This window comes from Somniosus microcephalus, chromosome 3, assembly GCF_052327205.1.
Source record: "Somniosus microcephalus isolate GS21.2 chromosome 3, FLI_Smic_1.0, whole genome shotgun sequence".
Taxonomy (NCBI): domain Eukaryota; kingdom Metazoa; phylum Chordata; class Chondrichthyes; order Squaliformes; family Somniosidae; genus Somniosus; species Somniosus microcephalus.
The window spans coordinates 382,134,509-382,161,841 of NC_140989.1; the positions used below are offsets into that span (position 1 = coordinate 382,134,509).

Genomic DNA, 27,333 nt, shown 5'->3' on the forward strand with positions numbered 1-27,333 from the left:
CTGCACTGTCGGAGTGGCAGTACTGAGGGACCGCTGCACTGTCGGAGGGGCAGTACTGAGGGAGCGCCGCACTGTCGGAGAGGCAGTACTGAGGGAGCGTTGCACTGTCGGAGGGTCAGTACTGAGGGAGTGTTGCTCTGTCGGAGGGGCAGTACTGAGGGAGCGTTGCACTGTCGGAGGGGCAGTACTGTGGGAGTGTTACACTGTCGGAGGGGCAGTACTGAGAGAGCACTGCACTGTCGGAGGGGCAGTACTGAGGGAGTGTTACACTGTCGGAGGGTCAGTACTGAGGGAGCGCCGCACCGTCGGAGGGGCAGTACTGAGGGAGTGCTGCACTGTCGGAGGGGCAGTACTGAGGGAGCGCTGCACTGTCAGAGGGGCAGTACTGAGGGAGCACCGCACTGTCGGAGGGGCAGTACTGAGGGAGCGTTGCACTGTCGGAGGGGCAGTACTGAGGGAGCACTGCCCTCTCATGTACAGCCAATTCAATACTTTTGAAGTGTCGTCACTGTTGCAACGTACGAAAAGCGGCAGCGAATTTCCACACAGTGAGATCCCACAAGCTGCAGTGATTGCCAACATGGCCACCCCAGTGCTGCCCCTTTCCCCCTCCCTGATCCCCTCCCCCTGAACCCTCCCACACCCAGTGCGGAGCCGGATCCGGAGCCCAGGACACTTGCTGCAGGAGCTTTTATTGTTGTCCAGTGTAAAGCGACGAGTCCTTTGCCGGATCTCAGGACACTTTCCCGAGCCGCAAACTTCGATTCTTTGATGCAGCAAATTGCAGTTACAGAGAAATGTGTGCACAGGAAAATCATACAAAGAAAATGTTGTGATTGGCCCATCGCCGGGAGTCCCACAGTGACAGATATATTCACCAACACAAACCACTCTTCATACAACAACCACATCGCACCTTGTGGGATTGCAAGAAAATCACTTCATCTTAATACAAAAGATCAATAAACGCACTAACGCTCCGATCGCTGCTCAGGACCATTCCCACAGGGGACTGATGCAGCCCCCATGGAGAGACCAGGATAGGAGCCGGATTTCAGAAGGAGGGGGTCGGGGGAAGTGATTACACAAAAACCCAGCGACCAGGATCACAGCATCGCTCACTGAAGCCCAGGCTGTAGGTCGCTCGAAGCCCCCCCTCACATTCCCTCAGGTCACGATGTACCGACAGAGAGGCCTGGTCCCTACTCAGCAACCCCTCGCAGAGAGGGAGGGAGAGCGAGAGGGAGAGAGAGAGAGGGAGGGGTGGAGAGGGAGCGACGGAGAGAGGGAGAGAGAAAGAGGGAGAGAGAGAGAGGGTGGGAGAGAGGGAGGGAGAGAGAGGGAGGGAGAGGGAGAAAGAGAGGGAGCAGGGGAGAGAGGGAGGGAGAGAGGGATGGAGAGAGAGGGAGAGAGAGGGAGGGAGAGAGAGAGAGAGGGAGGGAGATAGAGAGGGAGGGAGTGAGAGAGGGGAAGAGGGAGAGAGGGGGAGGGGAGAGGGACGGAGAGAGAGAGGGAGGGAGTGAGAGAGGGAGAGAGAGAGGGGGAGGGGAGAGGGAGGGAGAGAGGGAGCGAGAGAGAGCGGGAGGGAGAGAGCGGGAGGGAGAGAGGGAGGGGGAGTCAGAGAGAGGGAGACAGAGAGAGGGAGACAGAGAGAGGGAGGGAGGGAGTGCTGCACTGTCGGAGGGGCAGTACTGAGGGAGCGCTGCACTGTCGGAGGGGAAGTACTGAGGGAGTGCTGCACTGTCGGAGGGGCAGTACTGAGGGAGTGCTGCACTGTCGGAGGGGCAGTACTGAGGGAGTGCTGCACTGTCGGAGGGGCAGTACTGAGGGAGTGCTGCACTGTCGGAGGGGCAGTACTGAGGGAGTGCTGCAGTGTCGGAGGGGCAGTACTGAGGGAGTGCTGCACTGTCGGAGGGGCAGTACTGAGGGAGTGCTGCACTGTCGGAGGGGCAGTACTGAGGGAGCGCTGCACTGTCGGAGGGGCAGTACTGAGGGAGCGCTGCACTGTCGGAGGGGGAGTACTGAGGGAGCGCTGCACTGTCGGAGGGGCAGTACTGAGGGAGCGCTGCACTGTCGGAGGGGCAGTACTGAGGGAGCGCTGCACTGTCGGAGGGGCAGTACTGAGGGAGTGCGGCACTGTCGGAGGGGCAGCACTGAGGGAGTGCTGCACTGTCGGAGGGGCAGTACCGAGGGAGTGCTGCACTGTCAGAGGGGCAGTACTGAGGGAGCGCTGCACTGTCGGAGGGGCAGTACTGAGGGGGTGCTGCACTGTCAGAGGGGCAGTACTGAGGGAACGCTGCACTGTCGGAGGGACAGTACTGAGGGAGTGCTGCACTGTTGGAGGGGCAGTACTGAGCGAGTGCTGCACTGTCGGAGGTGCCGTCTTTCGGATGAGACGTTAAACCGAGGCCCCGTCTGCTCTCTCAGGTGGATGTAAAAGATCCCAGGACACTATTTGGAAGAAGAGCAGGGGAGTTCTCCCCGGAGTCCTGGACAATATTTATTCCTCCACCAACATCAGTAAAACAGATTGTCTGCTGATTCTCACATTGCTGTTTGCTGTAAAGTTCTTCATTGTCTGTGAAGCGCTTTGGGACGTCCTGAGGGGGTGAAAGACTCTGTAGAAATCCAAGTCCTTTCTTTCTTTCTTTGTCCCAAAGCTGGACATGGGCCGAGCGGCTGGCGATTGCAGAATGAATATTAGCAGCTGCCTCGGGCCCGCGGGGAGTCAGAGAGTCCAGTCCCCACTGACTGCCCATTCCTTCCGGGCTCTCAGATCCAGTCAGGCTGGGTGGGTGGCTGGGCTCCGGCCTCGGCTCCAGTTTGCCTTTCCCGGGGGGTCGGGGGAGGGGAGCGTGTTCTAACGGCGACGCAGTAAAGCCTGGATTCTCCTGCGCTCTTCGCACCTTCCCGTAAACGGCCATGGCGCTGGAAGTGGGTCAGAGTGGCGGGCGGCCGTTAGCGGAGGTTAGCAGCGCAGTCAGCGACAGCAGCAGCCGGTGTAAGGTGGGCTCCCGCGGGGATTGGGAGACGCACCCTCCCGCTTCCTCCCCGCACTGGCCTTTCTCACACAGGAGCCCGGTGTAGGGAGCGAGGCACCGACACCTCCCATTGTCCTCACACACTCCTCCGTTCTGACACCGTGTCAGCAAGTTATCGCACACGCCCGCTGCAAGAGGCCAGAGAAAAGAAAGATCAGCTCATTGACCATCTCCCCAACTTACAGATTGGTTCAACTCTCGCCGCTCCCAGGCTCTCACTGTCACAACAACATTTTATTGGAGAAACATCTCGAAACCCAGAATATAATAAAGAATAGTCAGCCCGGATTGTAAAAGGGAACACGAAGAGGTGAGGAAAGAAGTGAAGAAACAATTAGGAAAGAGGAACTCCACATTATCATGGAATATCAAAACCATCTAGAATCTGAAAATATAATAGAGATTAGTCAGCAAGGATTCCAAAAGGGAAGGTCATGCTTGACCAGGCCTATTGAATTATTTGAAGAAGTAACAGAAAGGGTAGACAAGGGTAATGTAGTAGATGTAATATATTTGGATTTTCAAAAGCCCTTGTATAAAGTATCGTGTAGTAGAGTCTTGACTAAGGCCAGAGCATGCGGAGTCAGGGGAGAAATAGCAGAATAGATAGCAAGCTGGTTACAAAACAAAAAACAGAGAATTAAAGGTAATTACTCAGACTGGCAAAAGCTGGGAAGTGGTGTTCCAGAAGGATCGGTGCTGGGACCACTGTTGTTCACTATTTACAGAAACGATTTGGACTTGGGAATTGGAAGTATATTTTTAGAATTTGTGGATGACCCCAGATTGTGGGGGTGTAGTTAATACAGAGAATGACTGCGACAAAATACAGGAAAACATGAATAAACTCGTAGAATGGGCGAGTAAATGGCCAATGAATTTCAATATCGATCAGAGTGCTGTAGATTCTATTTAATAATAACGTGCATTTATATAGCGCCTTTAACATAGTAAAACATCCCAAGGTGCTTCACAGGAGCGTAAATAAGAGAAAAGTTGGCACAGAGCCACATAAGGAGCCAATGTAGCTCAGCGAGCACAGGGGGGATGTGTGAACGGGAATAAATTAATGATTAAATACCTAAGGTGAGACTGAGGATTAAAGTCTGTGTCCAATTATTGTGGCCAATTCTGGGCACCACACTTTAGGAAGGGTGTCAGGGCCTTGGAGAGGGTGCAGAGGAGATTTACTAGAATGGTGCCAGGGATGAGGGACTTCAGTTATGTGGAGAGACTGGAGAAGCTGGGATTGTTCTCCTTAGAGCAGAGAAGGTTCAGGGGAGATTTAATAGAGGTCTTCAAAATTATGATGAGTTTTGATCGAGTAAATAAGGAGCAACTGTTTCCAGTGGCAGGAGGGTCGGTAACCAGAGGACACAGAGTGAAGGGAATTGGCAAAAGAACCAGAGGGGAGATGAGGAGAATGTTTTTACAGCGAGTTGTTGTGATCTGGAATGTGCTGCCTGAAAGGGCGGTGGAAGCAGATTCAATCGGAACTTTCAAAAGGGAATTGGAGAAATCCTTGAAAAGGGGAAAAAGGAAAGATTTGCCGGGCTGTGGGGAAAGAGCAGGGAGTGGGACTAATTGGAGAGCTCTTTCAAAGAGCCGGCACAGGCACGATGGGCCGAATGGCCTCCTCCTGTGCTGTGTGATCCTATGAAACGTCCCTCACTGAACTCCAGACCTCCCTTTGCGAGGAGCTGTGCCACTAATTGTGTGGCGGGTGATGGGAGGGTCCAGGAGGGTTCACTCACTAAAAGCCTCTGTGATTCCCCCCACGGTATCTCTGCTATCGGATACTCTGCTGACCCAAACACACAGAAGCTGGGGTGGAGTGAGGGGAGGGGCTGGTGCTGGAACGGTTACTTACCTCGACAGCCCCTGTGCCAGTAATATCCGGGCAGGCACTTGTCACACTTGGGCCCTGTTGCCCCCTCCTTACAGTCACAATATCCCGTGTCATTACAGCGATGGTGGAGCGAGCCATCAGGGTGACACTTACAGTCTGCAGAAACAAGACAACACACACACTGCACATGGCTGTTCCCCATAAAACACATCGACACAACCTCAGCCACAGGAATGAGTGTGAGCCGGGACAAGGGAGGGTCAGACTCTGGGGGTGAAACAAGTCTCCAACACTTTACAAACAGCTTCAATCCCCCACACACTGACTGCACACGGCCCGTGTTCCACTCCCTGGGGCCACGGCACAGAATTAACACAGGTTAACAAGGCCCGAAAAAGCAAACCAAGCACTGGGTTCATCACTAGAGGGTAGAATTCACAAGCACAGCGGTGATGTTAAACTTGTATCGAACCTTGGTTAGACCACACTTGGAGCACTCTGCACAGTTCTGGTCTCCATATTATAAAAAGGATATAGAGGCACTGGAGAAGGTGCAAAATAAGATTCACACGGATGATCCCAGAACTGCGAGGTTATAACTATCAGGAAAGACTGAACAGGCTGGGGCTCTTTTCTCCAGAAAAGAGAAGATTGAGGGGGGACCTGATCGAGGTCTTTAAGATTATGAAGGGGTTTGATCGGGTAGACGTAGAGAAGATGTTTCCATTTGTGGGGAGTCGAAAACTAGGGGCGATAAATATAAGATAGTCGCTAATAAATCCCATCGGTAATTCAGGAGAACCTTCTTTACCCAGAGAGTGGTGAGAATGTGGAACTCGCTACCACAGGGAGTGGTTGAGGAGAATAGCACAGATGTATTGAAGGGGAAGCTGGATAAACACATGAGGGAGAAGGGAATAGAAGGATATGGTGATAGGGTGAGATGAGGAAGGACGGGAGGAGGCTCGAGTGGAGCAGAAACACCGGCACGGACCAGTTGGGCTAAAAGCTCGTGGACAGGTACAAAAACTAATGAGAAAGGCTGATGGAATGTTGGCCTTTCTCTCGGGGGCTGGAACACAAAGGGGAGGAAGTTATGTTCCAGCTGCACAGAGCTCTGGATAGACTGCATCTGGACACTGTGTTCAGCTGTAGACTGCAGGAAGATATCAATAAATTGGTCAGGTGGGCAGAACAGTGGCAAATGGAATTCAGTCCGGAGAAGTGTGAGGTAATGCATTTGGGGAAGGCTAACAAGGAAAGGGAATACACGTTAAATGGTAGGACACTGAGTAGTGTAGAGGAACAAAGGGATCTTGGAGTGCATGTCCACAGATCCCTGAGGGTAGCAGGCCAGGTAGATAAGGTGGTTAAGAAGGCATACGGAATGCTCGCTTTTATTAGCCGTGGCATAGAATACAAGAGCAGGGGGGTTATGCTTCAACTGTATAAAACACTGGTTAGGCCTCAGCTAGAGTACTGCGTGCAGTTCTGGTCACCACATTACAGGAAAGATGTGATTGCACTAGAGAGGGTACAGAGGAGATTTACAAGGATGTTACCGGGAGTAGAGAATCTTAGCTCTGAGGAAAGACTGGATAGGCTGGGTCTGTTTTCCTTGGAACAGAGGAGGCTGAGGGGAGACCTTATTGAGGTGTATAAAATTATGAGGGGCATAGATAAAGTGGATAGAAAGGGCCTATTTCCCTTAGCAGAGGGGTCAAAAACCAGGGGGCACAGATTTAAAGTAATTGGTGGAAGGTTTAGAGGGGACTTGAGGGGAAATTTCTTCACCCAGAGGGTTGTGGGGGTCTGGAACTCACTGCCTGAAAGGGTGGTAGAGGCAGGAACCCGAACCACATTTAAAAAGTACCTGGATGTGCACTTGGGATGTTCTAACCTGCAGGGCTACGGACCAAGAGCTGGGAAGTGGGATTAGGCTGGATAGCTCTCTGTTGGCCGGCGCGGACATGATGGGCCGAATGGCCTCCTTCCGTGCTGTAACTTTCTATGATTCTATGAGTTCTGGGCCCCGACCCTCAGGAAGGATAGACTGGCCTTGGAGGGGGAGCGGCCCAGATTCACCAGACTGACACCGGGGCTAAAAGGGTTACTGTGGTGTATGTAACCTGTTCCACCTTAAGAGAACTACCTTAAGAGATGTACTACTTTCTCTTGGCTGCTGTATACTGTAATACTGTAATACCGGTGGTGACCACACCGGTATATAAGTGTTGTGCAAGGATTTGCTGGGCAGTTCAGCCCTGACCTTCGAATAGTAAAGACCTGTTAAAAGTTATTCTTGTTGTCTGTGTCCAGTGATTGATCCTAAACCTAACTGAGACATACAGACTCAACAGTGGCGATGAGTCCGATCTTACCCTGCGACAAATTTACATCCAAGGCAGCTTCGTCCTCAAAACGGGCGTCGAGAAGTGGCATCCGCCCTCATCATCCTGCTGAGCACCATCGCACGGGAGGCATCGAGAACCCGGGTTAAAAAGAAAAAGAATTCTGACCGCGAAGCCCTCCATCAGCGACAGGCAGTGTTCATCCCTTCTACCACGGTGGTGGGTAAGCCGATCAGCGACACGAGCAGAAAGTCGGCCGCGTTGACTGTGGAGTAGGGGAGGGAAAACGGAGGAATAAGGGCGGAGAGCTCGACCACGGCCGGTAGAAAGGGCCGGGCTGCAATCGAGGCCGAGAGGCGCAGCGACTGGGGCAGCTTAAGGCTCGAGAGCCGCGGAGAACTCAAACGCAGCCGGTGTAAAGGACCGGGCTGCAAGCGGGGCTGCAAGGCAAAGCAGCGTCGGGGAGTTGAGAAGCTTAAGGCACGAGAGCCGCGGAGAATTCAAACGCAGCCGGTGTAAAGGACCGGGCTGCAAGCGGGGCTGCAAGGCAAAGCAGCGTCGGGGAGTGAGAACCGCTGGGGAGGCGAGAACGGCAGCAGCAAGGCAATCGCCATTGCAGCCAGCGGGGGAAGAAGGCAAACGCGGGAATCCACCATTGTAGTCGGCGGGGGAAGAAGACGAGCGCGGGAAAGACCGCCAAGCGCGGGAAGCCACCATTTTAGTAGGCGGGGGAAGAAGACAAGCGCGGGAAGCCGCCATTTAAAAAAAAAAAAAATTTTTTCAAACTTGCAAGGATGCCTAAACATGGGAGCATCAATACCTTTGATAGTGATGTCGAAGATTGGACCACGTATGTACAACGCATGGAAGTTTATTGTAAAGCAAATAAGGTACCAGATGATGAGAAAGCATTAACCTTATTAAGCTCAATGGGGGCGAAGACATACGGGCTATTGAAGCACCTTCTATCACCAATTAAACCGGCGGATCAGACCTTCGCGAATATTGTTACTGTCCTGAAAAATCATTTAAACTCCACGCCGCTGATGATAGCGGAACGATTTAAATTTTACAGAAGAACGCAGTTGAAAGACGAAAGCAACGCTGAATTTTTAATTGAACTACGTAAGCTATCGAAGTACTGTCAGTTTGGGACAGGGCTAGCAGATGCGCTGAGAGATAAATTTGTGTGTGGATTGTTAAAAGAAGGAACACAAAAGCGACTGCTTGAAGAGAATGATCTTACGCTTGATAAAGCTGTCACTATTGCAGCATCGCAAGAAGCCGCAGCAAGAGGCACTGCGGAAATGCAACTACGGTCACCGGAACTCTGTACCAATCAAATGGTCTTGAGTGCAGTAAAATGTTATCGTTGTGGAAAGACAACACACGATCAGAACCAGTGCTGGTTCAAAAATCAGGAATGCAGAAAATGTGGCAGGCTTGGTCACATAGCTAAAGTATGCCGGTCAGGAAAGAAGACCAGCAACAAAAAGTCACCGCAGGAAAAGTACAAAAAGGTACACAAGGTGACAGAGAACAGTTCAAATGAACAGAAGTCAGATTCAGACGCCAGCAGTAATGAACTGGGTAGTCTAAGAGTACACAATGTTGGTAAGGAAGCAGACCTCCAAACAATTTGGGTCACACTTCAGATAGCAGGAGTCCAAGTGAAGATGGAATTGGACACTGGATCGGCATTGACGGTCATGAATAAGAAAGATTACAAAAGGTTATTCCCACATATTCCCCTACGGGATACGGAGATTGTATTGAAAACATACACGGGGCAAAGAGTATAGCCCATCGGGAAGATAGAGGTAAAGGTGGTCCACAAGGGCAAAGAAAGCCGAGGAATGGACTTATATGTGCTACCTGAGGGAGGTCCACCACTACTGGGACGGGAGTGGATTAGGAAAATAAATATGGACTGGCATTCCTTGAAAGCACTAACGGTAGATTCCGGTACAAAAGATGTCAAACCTAAACGATTGTCCAGAATATTGGACGATGCTAAAGAGGTGTTCCAACAAGGACTGGGAACACTGAGAGGAATTACGGCAAACATCAAGATTGAAGAACATGCAAACCCGAAATTTTTCAAAGCCAGACCGGTACCTTATGCAATACGACCTGCTGTGGAAGCTGAGCTGGAAGGGCTAGAACGTTCAGGAGTACTGTCTAAGGTAGACTGGAGTGAGTGGGCCACGCCCATTGTCCCAGTCATGAAGCGTTCATCGAGCAACAAGCCGGGGGAACCGGGGAAGGTTCGCATCTGTGGTGATTTCAAGATCACTGTTAATCCGGTGCTTCACACGGTGCAGTGTCCGCTTCCACGGATTGAGGATATCTTCGCTTCATTGTCTGGCGGGAAACACTTCACCAAGATAGACCTGGCGCAGGCGTACTTACAGATGGAAGTTGAGGAAGAGTCACGCCAGTATCTCACGATCAACACGCATAGAGGCTTGTACCGGTATAATAGACTGGTTTTTGGAGTGGCATCGGCTCCAGCAATTTGGCAGAGGGCCATGGAGCAGGTATTACAGGGAATTCCAGGTACACAATGTTACCTGGACGATATTCTGATTACAGGAGATGATGACGAGGAACACCTTGCAAACTTGGAACTGGTGCTCACCAGATTGAAAGAATATGGTCTTCGAGTTAATCGCCAGAAATGTGAATTCTGTCAGAAGCGGATCTCGTACTGTGGTCATGTCATTGACCAGGAGGGGCTTCATAAGTCTCTTGACAAGATCGAAGCTGTTGTGAAGGCTCCCGCTCCGCATAATGTATCCCAATTGAGGTCGTTTCTAGGGTTGATTAACTATTACCATAAGTTTCTGCCAAATTTATCCACGGTGCTGCACCCGCTGAACACTCTTTTGCAGAAGGGAGTACCATGGAAGTGGAGCGAGGACTGTAAGAGGGCCTTTCGCGAAAGCAAGGCATTGATCACCTCAGAGGAAGTGTTGGCTCACTTCAACCCAACGCTGCCTATTCGTTTGGCTTGTGATGCTTTTCCATATGGTATTGGGGCAGTACTCTCACACAAGTTGCCAAATGGCCAGGAGAGGCCAGTTGCGTTCGCATCCAGATCATTGACCTCCGCTGAGCGCAATTATGCTCAGATAGATAGGGAGGCTCTCAGCCTTGTGTGGGGAGTAAAGAAGTTTAATCATTACCTGCAGGGCCAAAAGTTTACGCTTCTGACAGACCACCAGCCGTTGGTATCCATTTTTAACCCTAAGAAGGGTGTTTCGGTGATGACAGCACAGAGACTCCAGAGATGGTCCCTTTTTCTAGGGGCACATCAATATCAGATAGAATTCAAAGGTACAAAGCAGCATGGTAATGCTGATGGGCTGTCGCGCCTGCCACTACCTACAGAGGAGGAGGCACCGACGGTTGACCCTGTTGAGTTATTTCACTCGACCATCATTGAATGTTTACCAGTCACCAATGCAAGTATTGAAAGAGAAACCAGGAACGACCCGACACTGTCCAGGGTCTACGAAGTGACAGTGAAGGGATGGCCAGCACATGGTGATCCTCTGTTACCGGCATTCTCAGCAAGACGAGAACAGCTGTCCATCTGTCAAGGAACATTGATGTATGGAACAAGGGTGATTATTCCTCCTAAGTTAAGAGAGAGAGTTCTAAAGGAACTGCATGAAGGTCATCTGGGGGGAGTCAAGATGAAAAGCCTTGCTAGGGCTTATGTGTGGTGGCCGGGTATCGACCAACAGATAGAGGAGCTGACGAAAAGCTGCTCAGGGTGCCAAAAAGTGCAAATTGCACCTCCGATTGCACCGCTGCATCCATGGGAATGGCCTTCAACCCCATGGCAACGTGTACATATTGACTTTGCTGGTCCTTTCATGGACTCCATGTTTTTAATTGCGGTGGACGCACATTCTAAATGGCCAGAAGTGATTAAGATGACTACCACTACCTCGGAAAAGATGATCGCGGTGTTAAGAACGATATTTGCGAGAAATGGATTGCCAGAACAAATATGTTCAGACAACGGACCGCAGTTCGTGTCAGAAGAATTCCAGGGATTCATGAAGAAGAATGGGGTGAAACATTATACCTCTGCCCCATATCATCCGGCTACAAACGGGTTGGCCGAGAGATTTGTACAAACGTTTAAAAAAGCAATAAAGGCCATGAGCGAAGATCAGATTCCACTACAACACAAGGTGGACAAATTCCTACTGGCATATCGAAACGCCACTCATGCAGTGACAAACCAAAGTCCTGCCATGATGTTCTACAACAGGAGGTTGCGGTCCAGGTTGGACTTGTTAAAACCAAATGTGCGGAGGGAAGTTGAAAACAAACAGTTCCAGCATATAAATAACAAGACCACTCGGAGTTTCGAAATAGGACAACCAGTGTTAGCCCGGGACTATAAAAACGAGAAATGGCAATCTGGAACAATTCGGGCCAGACAAGGACCCCTGATGTACACGGTAGATATTGGTGAAAATGTAATATGGCGTCATGCTGACCAACTGGTAGAATCGAGAACAAGGGTCGAACCCATGGTTACGGCAGAGACAACCGTGGAAGAAGTTAGTGAACCTGAAGCATCTGCCTCAGAAGTGAATGTACCTGATCATGATGTCCAATCCATAAGAGACCAACTAGATGAGTCACCCCAGCAACGAGAATCAGAGACCCCTGAAAGGCGTTATCCAACTCGAATCAGGGGGCCTCCTCAGAGACTGAATCTTTGAACTGTTTTGCATGAAGTTGTATATATATATATGTTATATTATGTTATGTTAAACGGGGATATAACTGTTAAGCTAAAAAGGGAGGATTGTGGTGTATGTAACCTGTTCCACCTTAAGAGAACTACCTTAAGAGATGTACTACTTTCTCTTGGCTGCTGTATACTGTAATACTGTAATACCGGTGGTGACCACACCGGTATATAAGTGTTGTGCAAGGATTTGCTGGGCAGTTCAGCCCTGACCTTCGAATAGTAAAGACCTGTTAAAAGTTATTCTTGTTGTCTGTGTCCAGTGATTGATCCTAAACCTAACTGGGACATACAGACTCAACAGTTAAATTCTGAGGCCAGGCTGCACAGACTGGGCTTGTATTCCCCTGAGTTAAAGGGTGATCTAATCGAGGTGTTTAAGATGATTAAAGGAGTTGATCGGGTCGATAGAGAGAAACTATTTCCTCTGGTGGGGGGAGTCCAGAACAAGGGGGCAGAACCTTAAAATTGGAGCCAGGCCGTTCAGGGGTGATGTCAGGAAGCACTTCTTCACACAAAGGGCAGTGGGAATCTGGAACTCTCTCCCTCAGAGAGCTGTTGAGGCTGGGCGTCAATTGGAAATTTCAGAACTGAGATTGATGGATTTTTGTTGGGTAAGGGCATTAAGGGTTACGGAAGCGAGGCGGGTTGATTGAGTTACGATACAGATCAGCCCTGATCGAACTGGATGGCGGAACCAGCTCGCAGGGCTGAATGGCCTCCTCCTGTTTCTATGTTCCTATGAATGGCCTGTTTCTGTGCTGTACATTCTGTGTAATTCTGTGTGTGGAGAATGGGAGGAGATGAGGAAATGGAGAGAGGATTGTTGTTGGACACTGGGGGGAGGGGCAACATTGAGCAGAGGCGAGCGACGCTGCTACGAGTCGGGATGGTCGTTTACCGAGAGTACAAACAACATACAAATTCCTGAAAAGCAATGGAGACAGGGAGGCAACGGTTATATCATCAAAACACAAGGCTTTCGATTCACCGCAACAAAGCAAGGGCCAGGCCTCATCGCTGGGGAAAGGCTGGACCAGGCCTCGTCGCTAGGGAAAGGCTGGACCAGGCCTCATCGCTAGGGAAAGGCTGGACCAGGCCTCGTCGCTGGGGAAAGCCTGGACCAGGTCTCATCGCTAGGGAAAGCCTGGACCAGGCCTCATCGCTGGGGAAAGCCTGGACCAGGCCTCATCGCTAGGGAAAGGCTGGACCAGGCCTCATCGCTAGGGAAAGGTTGGACCAGGCCTCATCGCTAGGGAAAGGCTGGACCAGGCCTCATCGCTAGGGAAAGGCTGGACCAGGCCTCATCGCTAGGGAAAGCCTGGACCAGGCCTCATCGCTAGGGAAAGGCTGTGTTGGGGCCTAGTCGCTGGGGAAAGGGGAGCTGATTTCCGACACCCTTTTGCTCAGCCCTATCGAAGGTATTTTCTTTGTTGCTTTACCTTGTTTCGGGCTGAAAGCAGAAGGGTGAAGGAAGGAGGCGAGAGCAGAGATTGTAACAGGAACTGACCGAGGCAAACGTTGTGGTGGTCCAGCTGTGCTGAAGGGTTTCGGTGGAAGCCCAGCCGGCATAACTGGCAGTGTCGCCCTCTAGTGTTGTGCTTACAGCTCACGCAAATGGCGGTGGAGAGCAGCTCGAGGTAACTGCACCGGTTCGAGTGGCCAAAGCATTCGCAGTCTTGCAAGGAAAAGACAGAGAGTGTAGACGGCACGTAGACAGGACGTAGATGGGTCGCAGACTGCGAGAGGGTCACATGCTGCAGGAATGAGAGGTGGGGAGGAAATGGCTGGAATGGGAGGGAGGGAACACTGAGGCTTTTAGCAGTGAGGGGAGAACATCAGACTCCCGGCTAGTTACGGTTTGCAGTGAATCAGACAGATGGCAATGGATGGTCCCAATCCTGGGTTTATAGAGTCCTGTGCCGGGTTTTATACAGTACTGCCAAGTTAGGGGCCTTTCAGCCGTGGCTCAGTGGGCAGCACTCTCGCCTCGGAGTCAGAAGGTCGTGGGTTCAAGTCCCACTCCAGAGACTCGAGCCCATAATCCAGACCGACACTAATGCAGTACTGAGGGAGTGCTGCACTGTCGGAGGGTCAGTACTGAGGGAGCGCTGCACTGTCGGAGGGACAGTACTGAGGGAGCGCCGCACTGTCGGAGGGGCAGTACTGAGGGAGCCCTGCACTGTCGGAGGGGCAGTACTGAGGGAGCCCTGCACTGTCGGAGGGGCAGTACTGAGGGTGTGATGCACTGTCGGAGGGGCAGTACTGAGGGAGTGCTGCACTGTCGGAGGGGCAGTACTGAGGGAGCCCTGCACTGTTGGAGGGGCAGTACTGAGGGAGCCCTGCACTGTCGGAGGGGCAGTACTGAGGGAGTGCGACACTGTCGGAGGGGCAGTACTGAGGGAGCGTTGCACTGTCGGAGGGGCAGTACTGAGGGAGCGCTGCACTGTCGAAGGGGCAGTACTGAGGGAGTGCTGCACTGTCGGAGGGGCAGTACTGAGGGAGCGCTGCACTGTCGGAGGGGCAGTACTGAGGGAGTGCTGCACTGTCGGAGGGGCAGTACTGAGGGAAGGTTGCACTGTCGGAGAGGCAGTTCTGAGAGAGCGCTGCACTGTCGGAGGGGCAGTACTGAGGGAGTGCTGCACTGTCGGAGGGGCAGTACTGAGGGAGTGCTGCACCTTCGGAGGGGCAGTGCTGAGGGAAGGCTGCACTGTCGGAGGGGCTGTACGGAGGGAGCGCTGCACTGTCGGAGGGGCAGTACTGAGGCAGTGCTGCACCTTCGGAGGGGCAGTACTGAGGGAAGGCTGCACTGTCGGAGGGGCTGTACGGAGGGAGCGCTGCACTGTCGGAAGGGCAGTACTGAGCGAACACTATATGAGAGCTCCTACCCTGCTCTGGGTTCACGACCTCTAGTGATGAGATTCTTGATCATTGGAACTTCTTATGGTTGGAGGAGTGAAGAGATCGCGGAGGGTTTTATGGCTGGAGGAGGTTACAGAGACAGGGAGGAGTGAGACCATGGAGGGATTTGAACGTGAGGATGAGAATTATAAATTGGAGGTGTTGCTGGACCGGGAGCCAATGTCGACTCAATCAGTCGCTTCTCCGGGTCTACTCACTGCCTGTGTTGTAGCTCGAAGCGGATCAATCACTAATTAGTGGGAATCTGGTCCGCGGAGCCGATGATTTAATGGGGTGAGGCCGGTGACGGGCTGTTATTATGGGATAACAAAGTGCTCCAGTCCCCCAGCCCCGGTCAGTGTGGGGAGTTATGGTCACTCCTGGTCAGTATGGGGAGTTATGGTCATTCCCGGTCAGTGTGGGGAGTTCTGGTCACTCCCGGACAGTATGGGGAGTTATGGTCACTCCCGGTCAGTGGGGAGTTATGGTCACTCTGCTCCTGGTCAGTATAGGGAGTTATGGGCACTCCCGGTCAGTGTGGAGAGTTATGGTCACTCCCGGTCAGTGTGGGGAGTTATGGTCACTCCCGGTCAGTGTGGGGAGTTATGGTCACCCCCGGTCAGTGTGGGGAGTTATGGTCACTCCCGGTCAGTGTGGGGAGCTATGGTCATTCCCGGGCAGTGTGGGGAGTTATGGTCGCTCCCGGTCAGTGTGGGGAGTTATGGCCACTCCCGGTCAGTGTGGGGAGTTATGGTCACTCCTGGTCAGTGTGGGGAGTTATGGTCATTCCCGGTCAGTATGGGGAGTTATGGTCACTCCCAGTCAGTGTGGGGAGATATGGTCACTCTGCTCCCGGTCAGTATGGGGAGTTATGGTCACTCCTGTTCAGTGTGGGGAGTTATGGTCACTCCTGTTCAGTGTGGGGAGTTATGGTCACTCCTGGTCAGTGTGGGGAGTTATGGTCACTCCCAGTCAGTGTGGGGAGTTATGGTCACTCCCGGTCAGTGTGGGGAGTTATGGTCACTCCCGGTCAGTGTGGGGAGTTGCGGTCACTCCCGGTCAGCGTGGGGAGTTGCGCTCACTCCTGGTCAGTGTGGGGAGATATGGTCACTCTGCTCCCGGTCAGTATGGGGAGTTATGGTCACTCCTGTTCAGTGTGGGGAGTTATGGTCACTCCCGGTCAGTATGGGGAGTTATGGTCACTCTGCTCCCGGTCAGTCTGGGGCTGGTTTGGGGGTTTAATGTGACGGATGGTTTGGAATGACATGGACAGCATGCGAAGGGTTAAATAAACAGGAACGAGTTGATGCAAAATCCGGGAACAAAGGGGAACAGATTGAGGCCGAGACACTCACCCAGCTCCCATTCCTGTACCTGGGATTACAGGATTACAACAGGTCCCCATTGATCTCGGGCTCAGCAACCAAACGGCTTTGTACAAATACTCCCTCCACTTCCCACTGAATGTTCTCACTGAGACAGAGTTAAGAAGCACTTTCCTCTCAGCTAAGATGTGTATCGTAAATATTACAACTTCCCTGCTTCGTATCTGCTGCACCGCTCGAGGAGATTATACTTTACTCCATAGATACAGGAACAAGCAAACTCCTGATCCCAGCCCCTGCTCACACTCAGACCCTGCTCACACTCAGACCCTGCTCACACTCAGACCCTGCTCACATTCAGCCCCTGCTCACACCCACAGATGTTCACACTCAGACCCTGCTCACACTCAGACCCTGCTCACACTCAGACCCCGCTCACACTCAGACCCTGCTCACACTCAGCCCCTGCTCACACTCAGCCCCCGCTCATACTCAGACCCTGCTCACACTCAGCCCCCGCTCACACTCAGACCCTGCTCACACTCAGACTCTGCTCACACTCCGCCCCCGCTCACACTCAGCCCCTGCTCACATTCAGCCCCTGCTCACACTCAGACCCTGCTCACACTCAGCCCCTGCTCACACTCAGACCCTGCTCACATTCAGACCCTGCTCACACTCAGACCCTGCTCACATTCAGACCCTGCTCACACTCAGACCCTGCTCACACTCGGACCCTGCTCACACTCAGCCCCTGCTCACACCCAGACCCTGCTCACACCTACACCTGCTCACACTCAGCCCCTGCTCACACCTACACCTGCTCACACTCAGCCCCTGTTCACACCTGCACCTGTTCACACTCAGTCTCTGTTCACACTTACACATGTTCACACTCAGCCCCTATCACACCTATACCTGTTCACACTCAGTCCCTGTTCACACCTACACCTGTTCACACTCAGGTCCTGTTCACACCAACACCTTTTCACACTCAACCCCAGTTCTTACCTACACCTGTTCACACCTCCACCTATTCACACTCAGCCCCTGTTCACACCTACACCTGTTCACACTCAGCCCCTGTTCACACCTACACCTTTTCACACTCAGCCCCTGTTCACACCTACACCGGTTCACACCTACACCGGTTCACACCTACACCTGTTCACACTCAGCCCCTGTTCATAACTCCACCTGTTCACACTCAGCCCGTTCACACTCAGCCCCTGCTCACACTCAGCCCCTGCTCACACCTACACCTGCTCACACTCAGCCCCTGTTCACACCAACACCTGTTCACACTCAGTCTCTGTTCACACCTAAACTTGTTCACACCTACACGTTCACAACTATACCTGTTCACAACTACACCTGTTCACACTGTCTCTGTTCACACCTACACATGTTCACACTCAGCCCCTATCACAACTATACCTGTTCACACTCAGTCCCTGTTCACACCTCCACCTGTTCACACTCAACCCCTGTTCACACTCAGCCCCTGTTCACACTTACACCTTTTCACACCTACACCTTTTCACACTCAGCCCCTGTTCACACTTACACCGGTTCACACCTACACCTGTTCACACTCAGCCCCTGTTCATAACTCCACCTGTTCACACTCAGCCCCTGTTCACACTCAGCCCTTGTTCACACCTACACCTGCACACACTCAGCCCCTGTTCACACTCAGCCCTTGTTCACACTCAGCCCCTGCTCACACTCAGCCCCTGCTCACTCCTACACCTGTTCCTCGGTCAGTGAGAGATGAGGGAGGTTTGAGGGGAAGGGTTTGTTCCAGATACTGAAATGGGCTCTGGGTCAGCAGGTCACAGGTCAGAGAGCGTAGGTCCTACTTACGGCCACTCGCGACGGTGTCAGGGAGGCCTGGGGAGGGAACCAGAAACAAAGAGAGTTAGAGAGAGGTCTGATTAACAATCTGTCTCCATAAACACACTAATCCAACCCATCACATGGAGTGTTGATGAGATGGTCCTCACTCAAACTCAGGAACAATGAAGTGATGGGGATTGGCGGGCTGCATCCTCTGAGCACTCACACCAGCCCTGGGTCACACCAGCTAGAGATGCTAAAGAGCTGACGGAAGGTGAGCCTGAGGTTAGTCCGTGGCTCCGTTCCCACTCCGTGTGATTAGTGTGTAATTCCGCAGGGTTAATAGGTAAGGGTGTCAGTCATCACACAGACCCCTCGCTCACTGCCCAGTCCTCTCACTGTCTATATTGATCTCCAGACATTCCACACACAGCAATGGCCACAGATGTCCCTCCCAACCTTCACTTCCTGATCTGCTTCAGATATTGATTACACGGCGGCTTATTCTCCTTTCAATTGTCCAGAAAAAGCAGCAAACCTGAGGATTGGGAGCAGTTTAGGATTCAGCAAAGGAGGACAAAGGGATTAATTAAGAGGGGGAAAATAGAGTATGAGAGTAAGCTTGCAGGAAACATAAAAACTGACTGTAAAAGCTTCTATAGATATGTGAAGAGAAAAAGATTAGTGAAGTCAAGCGTAGGTCCCTTGCAGTCAGAATCAGGGGAATTTATAATGGGAAACAAAGAAATGGCAGACCAATTAAATACATACTTTGGTTCTGTCTTCACAAAGGAGGACACAAATAACCTCCCAGAGATGCCGGGGAACATAGGGTCTAATGAGAGGGAGGAACTGAAATAAATCAGTATTTGTAGGGAAAAAGTGTTAGGGAAATTGACGGGATTGAAGGCCGATAAATCCCCAGGGCCTGATAATCTACATCCTAGGGTACTTAAGGAAGTGGCCCTAGAAATAGTAGATGCATTGCTGGACATCTTCCAAAATTCTATAGACTCTGGAACAGTTCCCATGGATTGGAGGGTAGCTAATGTTACCCCACTATTCAAAAAAGGTGGTAGAGAGAAAACGGGGAATTATAGACTGGTAAGCCTGACATCGGTAGTGGGGAAAATGCTAGAGTCCATTATAAAAGATGTAATAGCAGAGCACTTGGAAAACAGTGACAGGATCGGACAAAGTCAACATAGATTTACAAAAGGTAAATCGTGCTTGACTAATCTACTGGAATTTTTTGAGGATGTAACTGGTAAAATAGATAAGGGAGAACCAGTGGATGTGGTGTATTTGGACTTTCAGAAGGCTTTCGATAAGGTCCCACATAAGAGATTAGCGTGTAAAGTTAAGGCACATGGGATTGGGGGCAAGGTATTGACTTGGATAGAGAACCGGTTGGCAGACAGAAAGCAAAGAGTTGGAATAAACGGGTCTTTTTCCGAGTGGCAGGCAGTAACTAGTGGGGTACCGCAGGGATCGGTCCTTGGACCCCAGCTATTCACAATATATATTAATGATCTAGACGAGGGAACTAGATGTAATATGTTAACTAGCACTGTAACCACGACAGGGAATTCAATCTTCAAATGAATGAATTAATGATAGTTTATAAACATCCAGCAAAAGATGTGGCTGGTATTAGTTTAGTGTTGAGTTGTAACAGAGTTAATATTTAATGATTCCTCAATCATCAATTACTGGTCATTTACACCTCCTGGACTCCCGGCTGCTCCTCGCCCGGCGGGAATTGAATGATTTCAGTTTAAACCTTTGAAGAGATTCCCAGGTTTAACCCTTTCTGAGCAAACCCTGGGACAATCCGGCCCGTTTGGTATTTGGGTGAAATTGGGGAAAGTGGGGACTGACCCAGGAGAAGAGGGAAGGTGGAGATTATCAGTCTTTCAGTCTTCATCTTCAGTCTCCGCTCCGAGTGTCCCTCCCTCCCCTCACTCTCTCTCTCCCTCCCTCCCTCTCTCTCTCCCTCTCCCTCTCTCTCCCTCTCTCTCTCCCTCCCCCTCTCTCTCCCCCTCTCCCTCTCTCTCCCCCTCTCTCTCCCCCTCTCGCTCCCCCTCTCCCTCTCTCCCCCTCTCAGTGGGCTGTGGGCTCGGACTCTGTTCCTCTTCCCTGGGTCTGGACAATCTCCCGCTGGGATCGCTCTTTCCACATTAACACAATCACAACCATCCATTGGGTTGTATTTTGGAGTCGATGCGTTGCGGGGAGTTGGGCTGAGAATGAAATCTGAAGCGATCTTGCGCCGGCACTGGGCCGGGCCGGGAAGCTCGGGTTACTCACACACATTGACCGTCCCTTTGGGGATTGGGAGGTACGAGCCCGCTCTCCACGCTCCGCCTTGAAAGCCTTTCTTGCATCTCCCGCAGTCCGGCCCCGTCGTGTTGTGCTCGCACTCGCAACTCAGCTTCCCCTTCTCCAAGATACAGTTGTTGGCGTGAAGATTGCACTTACACCTGGCAAAAAACAAGGGCAGCTGCTTTCAAATGGGCTGAGCAGCTGGGTTAGACGCGGGACTCTCCGCTCCGGGACTCCGCTCTCCCTTTCCCAGCTCAGCTCTCCCGACACCAACACTTTCTGACACTTATTGCATTTCAAACTGTTCCAGGCCCCTCAGAGCAAGAGCTTGCATTGATAGAGCGCCTCTCACCCTCAGCACATCCCACAAAAGCACCTCATTGGCTGTAAAGCGCTTTGGAACATCCTGAGGTCGTGAGAGGCGCTATAGAAATGCATTTCATTCTCCCTTAACAATCTCTCATCATTTAAAAAATACTCTGGTTTTCTATTTTTCCTACCAAAGTGGATAACTTTACATTTCTCCACTTTGCCATGTTCTTGCCCACTCACTTAGCCTGTCTATATCCCCTTGAAGCCTCCTTGCATCCTCCTCACAACTTACATTCCCACCCAGCTTTGTATCATCAGCAAACTTGGATATATTACATTTGGTCCCCTCATCCAAACCATTGATGTAGATTGTGAATAGCTGAGGCCCAAGCACTGATCCTTGCGGTACCCCACTAGTTACAGCCGGCCAACCCGAAAATAACCCCTTTATTCCTTATCTCTGTTTTCTGTCCGTTAACCAATCCTCAATCCAGGCTAGTATATTACCCCCAATCCCATGAGCCCTAATTTTGTTTAATAACCTTTAAATATTTTGCATCTGTCTTCACTGTAGAAGACACTAACAACATCCCAATAATGGATAATCAAGGGGCCACAGGGAGTGGGGAACTAAAGACAATCACTATCACTAAGGAAATAGTACTCGGTAAAATAATGGGACTAAAAGACGACAAGTCCCCTGGACCAGATGGCCTGCATCCCAGGGTCTTAATAGAAGTGGCTGCAGAGATAGTGGATGCATTGGATCCAATATATCAAAATTCCCTGGACTCTGGAGAGGTCCCAGCGGATTGGAAAACCGCTAATGTAACACCCCTATTTAAGAAAGGAGGGAGACAGAAAGCAGGAAACTATAGACCAGTTAGCCTAACATCTGTCGTTGGGAAAATGCTGGAGTCCTTCATTAAGGAAGCAGTAGCAGGGCATTTAGAAAAACATACTGCAGTCAAACAGAGTCAGCATGGTTTTAGGAAAGGGAAATCATGTTTAACAAATTTGCTGGAGTTCTTTGAGGATGTAACAAGCAGGGTAGACAGGGGTGAGCCAGTGGATGTGGTGTATTTGGATTTCCAGACGGCATTCGATAAGGTGCCACATAAAAGGTTACTGCATAAGATAAGAGCTCACGGAGTTGGGGGTAATATATTAGCATGGATAGAGAATTGGCTAACTGACAGAAAGCAGAGAGTCGGGATAAATGGATCTTTTTCTGGTTGGCAAACAGTAACTAGTGGGGTGCCACAAGGATCGGTGCTGGGGCCCCAACTATTTACAATCTAAATTAATAACTTGGTTGAAGGGATCGAGTGTAATGTAGCCAAGTTTGTGGATGATACAAAGATGGGTGGGATAGCAAGTTGTGCAGAGGACTCAAAGAACCTGCAAAGGGATATAGACAGGCTAGGTGAGTGGGCAAGCATTTGGCAGATGGAGTATAATGTGGGAAAGTGCGAGGTTATACACTTTGGCAGGAAAAATAAAAAAGCAAACTATTATTTAACTGGAGAGAGATTACATAATGCTACAGTTCAGAGGGACCTGGGGGTCCTTGTGCATGAAACACAAAAAGTTAGCATGCAGGTACAGCAAGTAATCAAAAAGGCAAATGGAACGTTGGCCTTTATTTCAGGGGGGTTGGAGTATAAAAGCAGGGAAGTCCTGCTACAACTGTACAGGGTATTGGTGAGACCACACCTGGAGCACTGCGTACAGTTTTGGTCTCCTTATTTAAGGAAGGATATACTTGCATTGGAGGCAGTTCAGAGACGATTCACGAGGTTAATTCCAGAGATGAGGGGGTTGACTGATGAGGAAAGGTTGAGCAGGCTGGGCCTATACTCATTGGAATTTAGAAGAATGAGAGGTGATCTTATTGAAACATATAAGATACTGAGGGGGCTCGACAGGGTAGATGCAGCGAGGATGTTACCCTTCATGGGGAAATCTAGAACTCGGGGGCAGTCTCAGAATAAAGGGTCGCCCTTTTAGAACTGAGATGAGGAGGAATTTCTTCTCTCAGAGGGTTGTAAATCTGTGGAATTCTCTGCCCCAGAGAGCGGTGGAGGCTGGGTCATTAAATACATTTAAAGTGCAGATAGACAGATTTTTGCAAGGTAAGGGAGTGAAGGGTTATGGGGAGTGGGCTGGGAAGTGGCTTTGAGCCCTAGATCAGCCATGATCTTACTGAATGGCGGAGCAGGCTCGAGGGGCCAAGGGGCCTATTCCTGCTCCTATTTCTTATGTTCTTATGTTGTGTGGCACCTCATCGAATGCTTTTTGAAAATCCAAATACACCCCATCCACTGGTTCCCCATTATCTATTCTGTTAGTTACAACCTCAAAAAACGCTAACAGATTTGTCAAACATGATTTCCCTTTCATAAATCCGTGCTGACTCTGCCCAATCCTATTATTATTTTCTAAGTGCCCTGTTACCACGTCCTTATTAATAGATTCTAGCAATTTCCCTACGACTGATGTCAGGCTAACTGGTCTGTAGTTCCCCATTTTCTCTCTCCCTCCTTTCTTAAATAGTGGGGTTACATTTGCTACCTTCCAATCCACGGGAACCGTTCTAGAATCTGGAATTTGGAAAATGACAACCGATGCATTCACTATCTCTATAGCCACCTCCTTCAAAACCCCAGGATGTAGGCCATCAGGTCCAGCGGATTTATCGGCTTTTAGTCCCATTAATTTCTCCAGTATTATTTTTTTACTTATACTAATTTCTTTCAGTTCCTCATTCTTGCTAGACCCTTGGTTCTCCACTATTTCCGGGGAGTTTTTTGTGTCTCCTTCTGTGAAGACAGACACAAAGTATTTGTTTAATTTATCTTCCGTTTCCTTATTCCCCATTATAATTTCTCCTGTCTCAGCCTGTAAGGGACCCACATTTACTTTCACTAATCTTTTTCTTTTTACATACCTGTAGCTTTTACAGTCTGTTTTTATATCTCTCACTAATTTAATCTCATATTCTATTTTCACTTTCTTTATCAATTTCTTGGTCCACCTTTGCTGAATTCTAAAATCCTCCCAATCCTCACACTTACTACTCTTTTTGGCAACATGAAAAGCCTCTTCCTTTGATCTAATCCTAACTTTAACTTCTCTTGTTAGCCACGGTTGGACCACTTTTCCTGTGGGGTTTTTGTACATTAAAGGAATGTATATTTGTTGTAAATTATGTATTAATTCTTTAAATACTAGCCATTGCTTGTCTACCGTCATGCCTTTTAATGTAGTTTCCCAATTGACCTTAGCCAACTCGCCCCTCATACCGACGTAGTTCACCGTGAGCTACAGGTTCCGATCAGGTGAATGAGCAACATTCAGTGAGAGAATGAGTGGTTTACACAACAAATTACTCTCCTTTCCCACACTAATCTCCAGGAAACGGGAGAGTAAAACTGACAGAAGCGGATATCAGTGATTCAGGATATAAAGAGGAAGCACAGGCTGAGATTTGGGATCAGTGGGATAGATTCGCTGATCTACTTTACTCCTGGACAATCCTACAATCCAAAAGATGAAAGGGTGGATTTTAACCCCGCCCCACACAGCGGGAACGCTGTCCCGGGCTCCTCCACTCTCCCGATCACAAACTCCTCAACCTCGGACCCTGGGAGTGAATCCCACAGCCTCACCACTCTCTGTGTGAAGACGTTTCTCCTGCCCTCTCTCCTCAATCTCTCACATTTAATCTTTCTCTGGCCCCTCATTCTAAGGAAGAATTACCTTACATTTCTACAGAGCATTTCACCACCTCAGGACGTCCCAAAGCGCTTCACAGCCAATGAAGTACTTCTGAAGTGTGCTCACTGTTGTAATGTTGGAAATGCAGCAGGCAATTTGCGCACAGCAAGATCCCACAAACAGCAATGTTTCCGTCCCTAAACCTCTCTACCTCTCTCTCCCCCTTTGAGACGCTGCTAAAAACCTCCCTCTTTGACCCAGCTTTTGGTCACCTGCCCTAATATCTCCTTCTGTGTCTCGGGGTCAAAGTTCGCTCTGATTTACGCTCCTGTGAAGCACCATGGGATGTTTTACTACGTTAAAGGCGCTGTATAAATGCAGGTTGTTGTTGTTCAGTAAATGCGGTTTGGAACGGCCCAAAGTGCTGTGACGGTCTCTGTGCCGTGAAGCGTGAGAACGCTGGTCTCGGTGACTCTGTGCTAACAGCATCGAGCCGCTGTTTAACTCACTGCGAAGGTGAAGCTTCACAATCCGCAGATTGTACCTTGCACAGTCAGCAAGTTGGCAGTTCTGGGCACTGTTTGCTAAACTAAGCAGAAACCCAGAGAGTTCCTTGGAGTCACATTAATAGCAGCGTAAACATTTTACTGCTCCTGTTCTCCAATTAGTGTCTGAAGATTCTCCGCGACTAAAAGCTGGAGCGAGTCTCCCAGAAGCTGAGTGTAGAATAATGAGGGAATGGCTCCGAGCCCCGGAGATTGTGTGATGGGTGAATGGGAACTCACTGACCCAGACTGAATATAGATTGAACACGAAGGGAGCGTTCAGTCAGAATAATTCATCAAATCAGGAAGGGCTTTGATAGATTAAATAGGGAGAAACTGTTTCCAGTGGCAGGAGGGTCGGTAACCAGAGGACACAGAGTGAAGGGAATTGGCAAAAGAACCAGAGGGGAGATGAGGAGAATGTTTTTACAGCGAGTTGTTGTGATCTGGAATGCGCTGCCTGAAAGGGCGGTGGAAGCAGATTCAATAGGAACTTTCAAAAGGGAATTGGAGAAATACTTGGAGGGAAGAGATGAGCAGGGCTGTGGGGAAAGAGCAGGGAGTGGGACTAATTGGAGAGCTCTTTCAAAGAGCCGGCACAGGCACGGTGGGCCGAATGGCCTCCTCCTGTGCTGTCTGATTCTCTGAATCCTGATGAGACTGGAGGTCGGCAGTGTTGAGAGTAAAGGGACAGATTCTGCTCGCTCCGTGCTGCTCGATTGGCTGAACACTGAGCAGGAAATCGCTGCCTCATCACCAGCCAGCCAGCAGGACTCTGAAAGCTTGCTAACAAGCCCATCCCCAGGGGCACGGGGGGCTGTCACAGTGCTGGTCTGTGCACACTGTCACTGAGCCATTCAGGGAAGCTTTCACATCCCACACAGGGGCAGCTGGCGGTGCCGAGTGGGCCGGGGGAGGGATCCCGATCTGTCGCTGGAAAACCTCCCCAGTTACCGAGCGCCCACATCAGCGACTCGGAGCAGAAGCGGTGAGGAGCTCTCACCCTCCGGGAGTCTCCGATAGAGTGAGAGCGACTACAGATATTAGACCCAATAGAGTGTCCTCCAGATGTTGGACCTGATAGAGTGTCCCCCAGATGTTGGCCCTGATAGTCTCCAGATGTTGGCCCTGATAGAGTGCCCCCCAGATGTTGGCCATGCGAGTGCCCTCCAGATGTTGGCCCTGTGAGTGCCCTCCAGATGTTGGCCCTGATAGAGTGCCCTCCAGATGTTGGCCCTGTGAGTGCCCTCCAGATGTTGGACTGGCACGGCGCCCCCTGGGTGTGAAATGTGGGGTCAGTGACTCTGGCCAGAAGGGGCGAGGAGCTCTCACCGCCCACGAATGTCCAGGTTGGAGATGGCATAGAAGTATTTGGAGAGGTTGTGCTGGTCAACACTGGTGGCCCCAGTGGCCGGCCGGAGCAGCCTGACCCGCAGGTCGGTCAAGGTGAAGAAGTCCCTCAGGTCCTTGGTGGTGTCCAGCTGGCCGTACAGCGAGGCCATGTCACGGAGACGGGGCCCACCGAACAGGGCGAAACGCTCCTGGATCTCGAAGCGAACCATCTTGTCCATCTTCCACACGTAGCCCCTGGAGTACTCCTCCGTGCATATGATGTCCAGCACCGAGGCCGGGCTCAGATCCCGGGCCGTTCTCGGCTCCATCCCGAAGGAGGTGAGGCAGTCGGCCGCGTAGAACTGGTAGGGCTGCCACGTCCGGCCGTGGTCCAGAGATTTCTCCAGGACCATCTGCTCCGGCCGGCCCGACTCGAAGGTGATGACGATGTCCTCAGTCAGCTCGATGGTCTTTCCCCAGGAGAGAGTGATGTTGATCAGGAGGGGCTCGGGGAAACTCCTCCAGGAGACACTTTGCCAAAAGGTGTTGGGAATCCGCCCCTCGTCATCCAGCATCAGCTCGGGCGGGTGTGCGAGCTCGGGCGTGTGAGCGTCACACTCATTGTTGCACATGTACGGGTTCTCCTGGAAACAGAGACGGGAACAACACGGGTTAGATACAGAGTAAAGCTACCTCTACACTGTCCCATCAAACAATCCCAGGGCAGGTACAGCACGGGTTAGATACAGAGTAAAGCTCCCTCTGCACTGTCCCATCAAACACTCCCAGGGCAGGTACAGCACGGGTTAGATACAGAGTAAAGCTCTCTCTACACTGTCCCATCAAACACTCCCAGGGCAGGTACAGCACGGGTTAGATACAGAGTAAAGCTCCCTCTACACTGTCCCATCAAACACTCCCAGGGCAGGTACAGCACGGGTTAGATACTGAGTAAAGCACCCTCTACCCTGTCCCATCAAACACTCCCGGGGCAGGTACAGCACAGGTTAGATACA

At 50.9% G+C, this 27,333-nt stretch overlaps 1 protein-coding gene across 2 annotated transcripts; it reads right to left on the minus strand.

Moving 5' to 3' along the window:
* Positions 1 to 2,487: 2,487 nt before the first annotated feature.
* On the minus strand, positions 2,488 to 26,963 carry LOC147122469 (netrin-G1-like). 2 transcript variants are annotated; one of them, XM_085983626.1, is made up of 7 exons: positions 26,318 to 26,963; positions 20,394 to 20,566; positions 18,341 to 18,363; positions 16,454 to 16,457; positions 13,529 to 13,696; positions 4,912 to 5,046; positions 2,488 to 3,169 (listed from the first exon to the last, which is right to left on the minus strand). In XM_085983626.1, exons 1-7 carry the CDS (start codon positions 26,947 to 26,949, stop codon positions 2,940 to 2,942), a joined length of 1,365 nt encoding a protein of 454 aa, XP_085839752.1. In that variant the 5' UTR covers positions 26,950 to 26,963; the 3' UTR covers positions 2,488 to 2,939. The 2 variants fall into 2 exon arrangements, with proteins under 2 accessions (XP_085839752.1, XP_085839751.1); XM_085983625.1 differs by lacking the exons at positions 13,529 to 13,696; positions 16,454 to 16,457; positions 18,341 to 18,363 and adding an exon at positions 18,111 to 18,137.
* Between the last annotated feature and the right edge of the window lie 370 nt (positions 26,964 to 27,333).

Coding starts and splice junctions, on each gene's coding strand:
- LOC147122469 (XM_085983626.1), bottom strand. CDS start 26,949: ATGTGCAACAATGAGTGTGACGCTCACACGCCCGAGCTCGCACACCCG. Junction 18,364..20,393: donor CAAAGGGACGGTCAATGTGT/GTGAGTAACCCG, acceptor GACTAACCTCAG/GCTCACCTTCCGTCAGCTCT. Junction 5,047..13,528: donor CCACCACAACGTTTGCCTCG/GTCAGTTCCTGT, acceptor TTGTTTCTGCAG/ACTGTAAGTGTCACCCTGAT.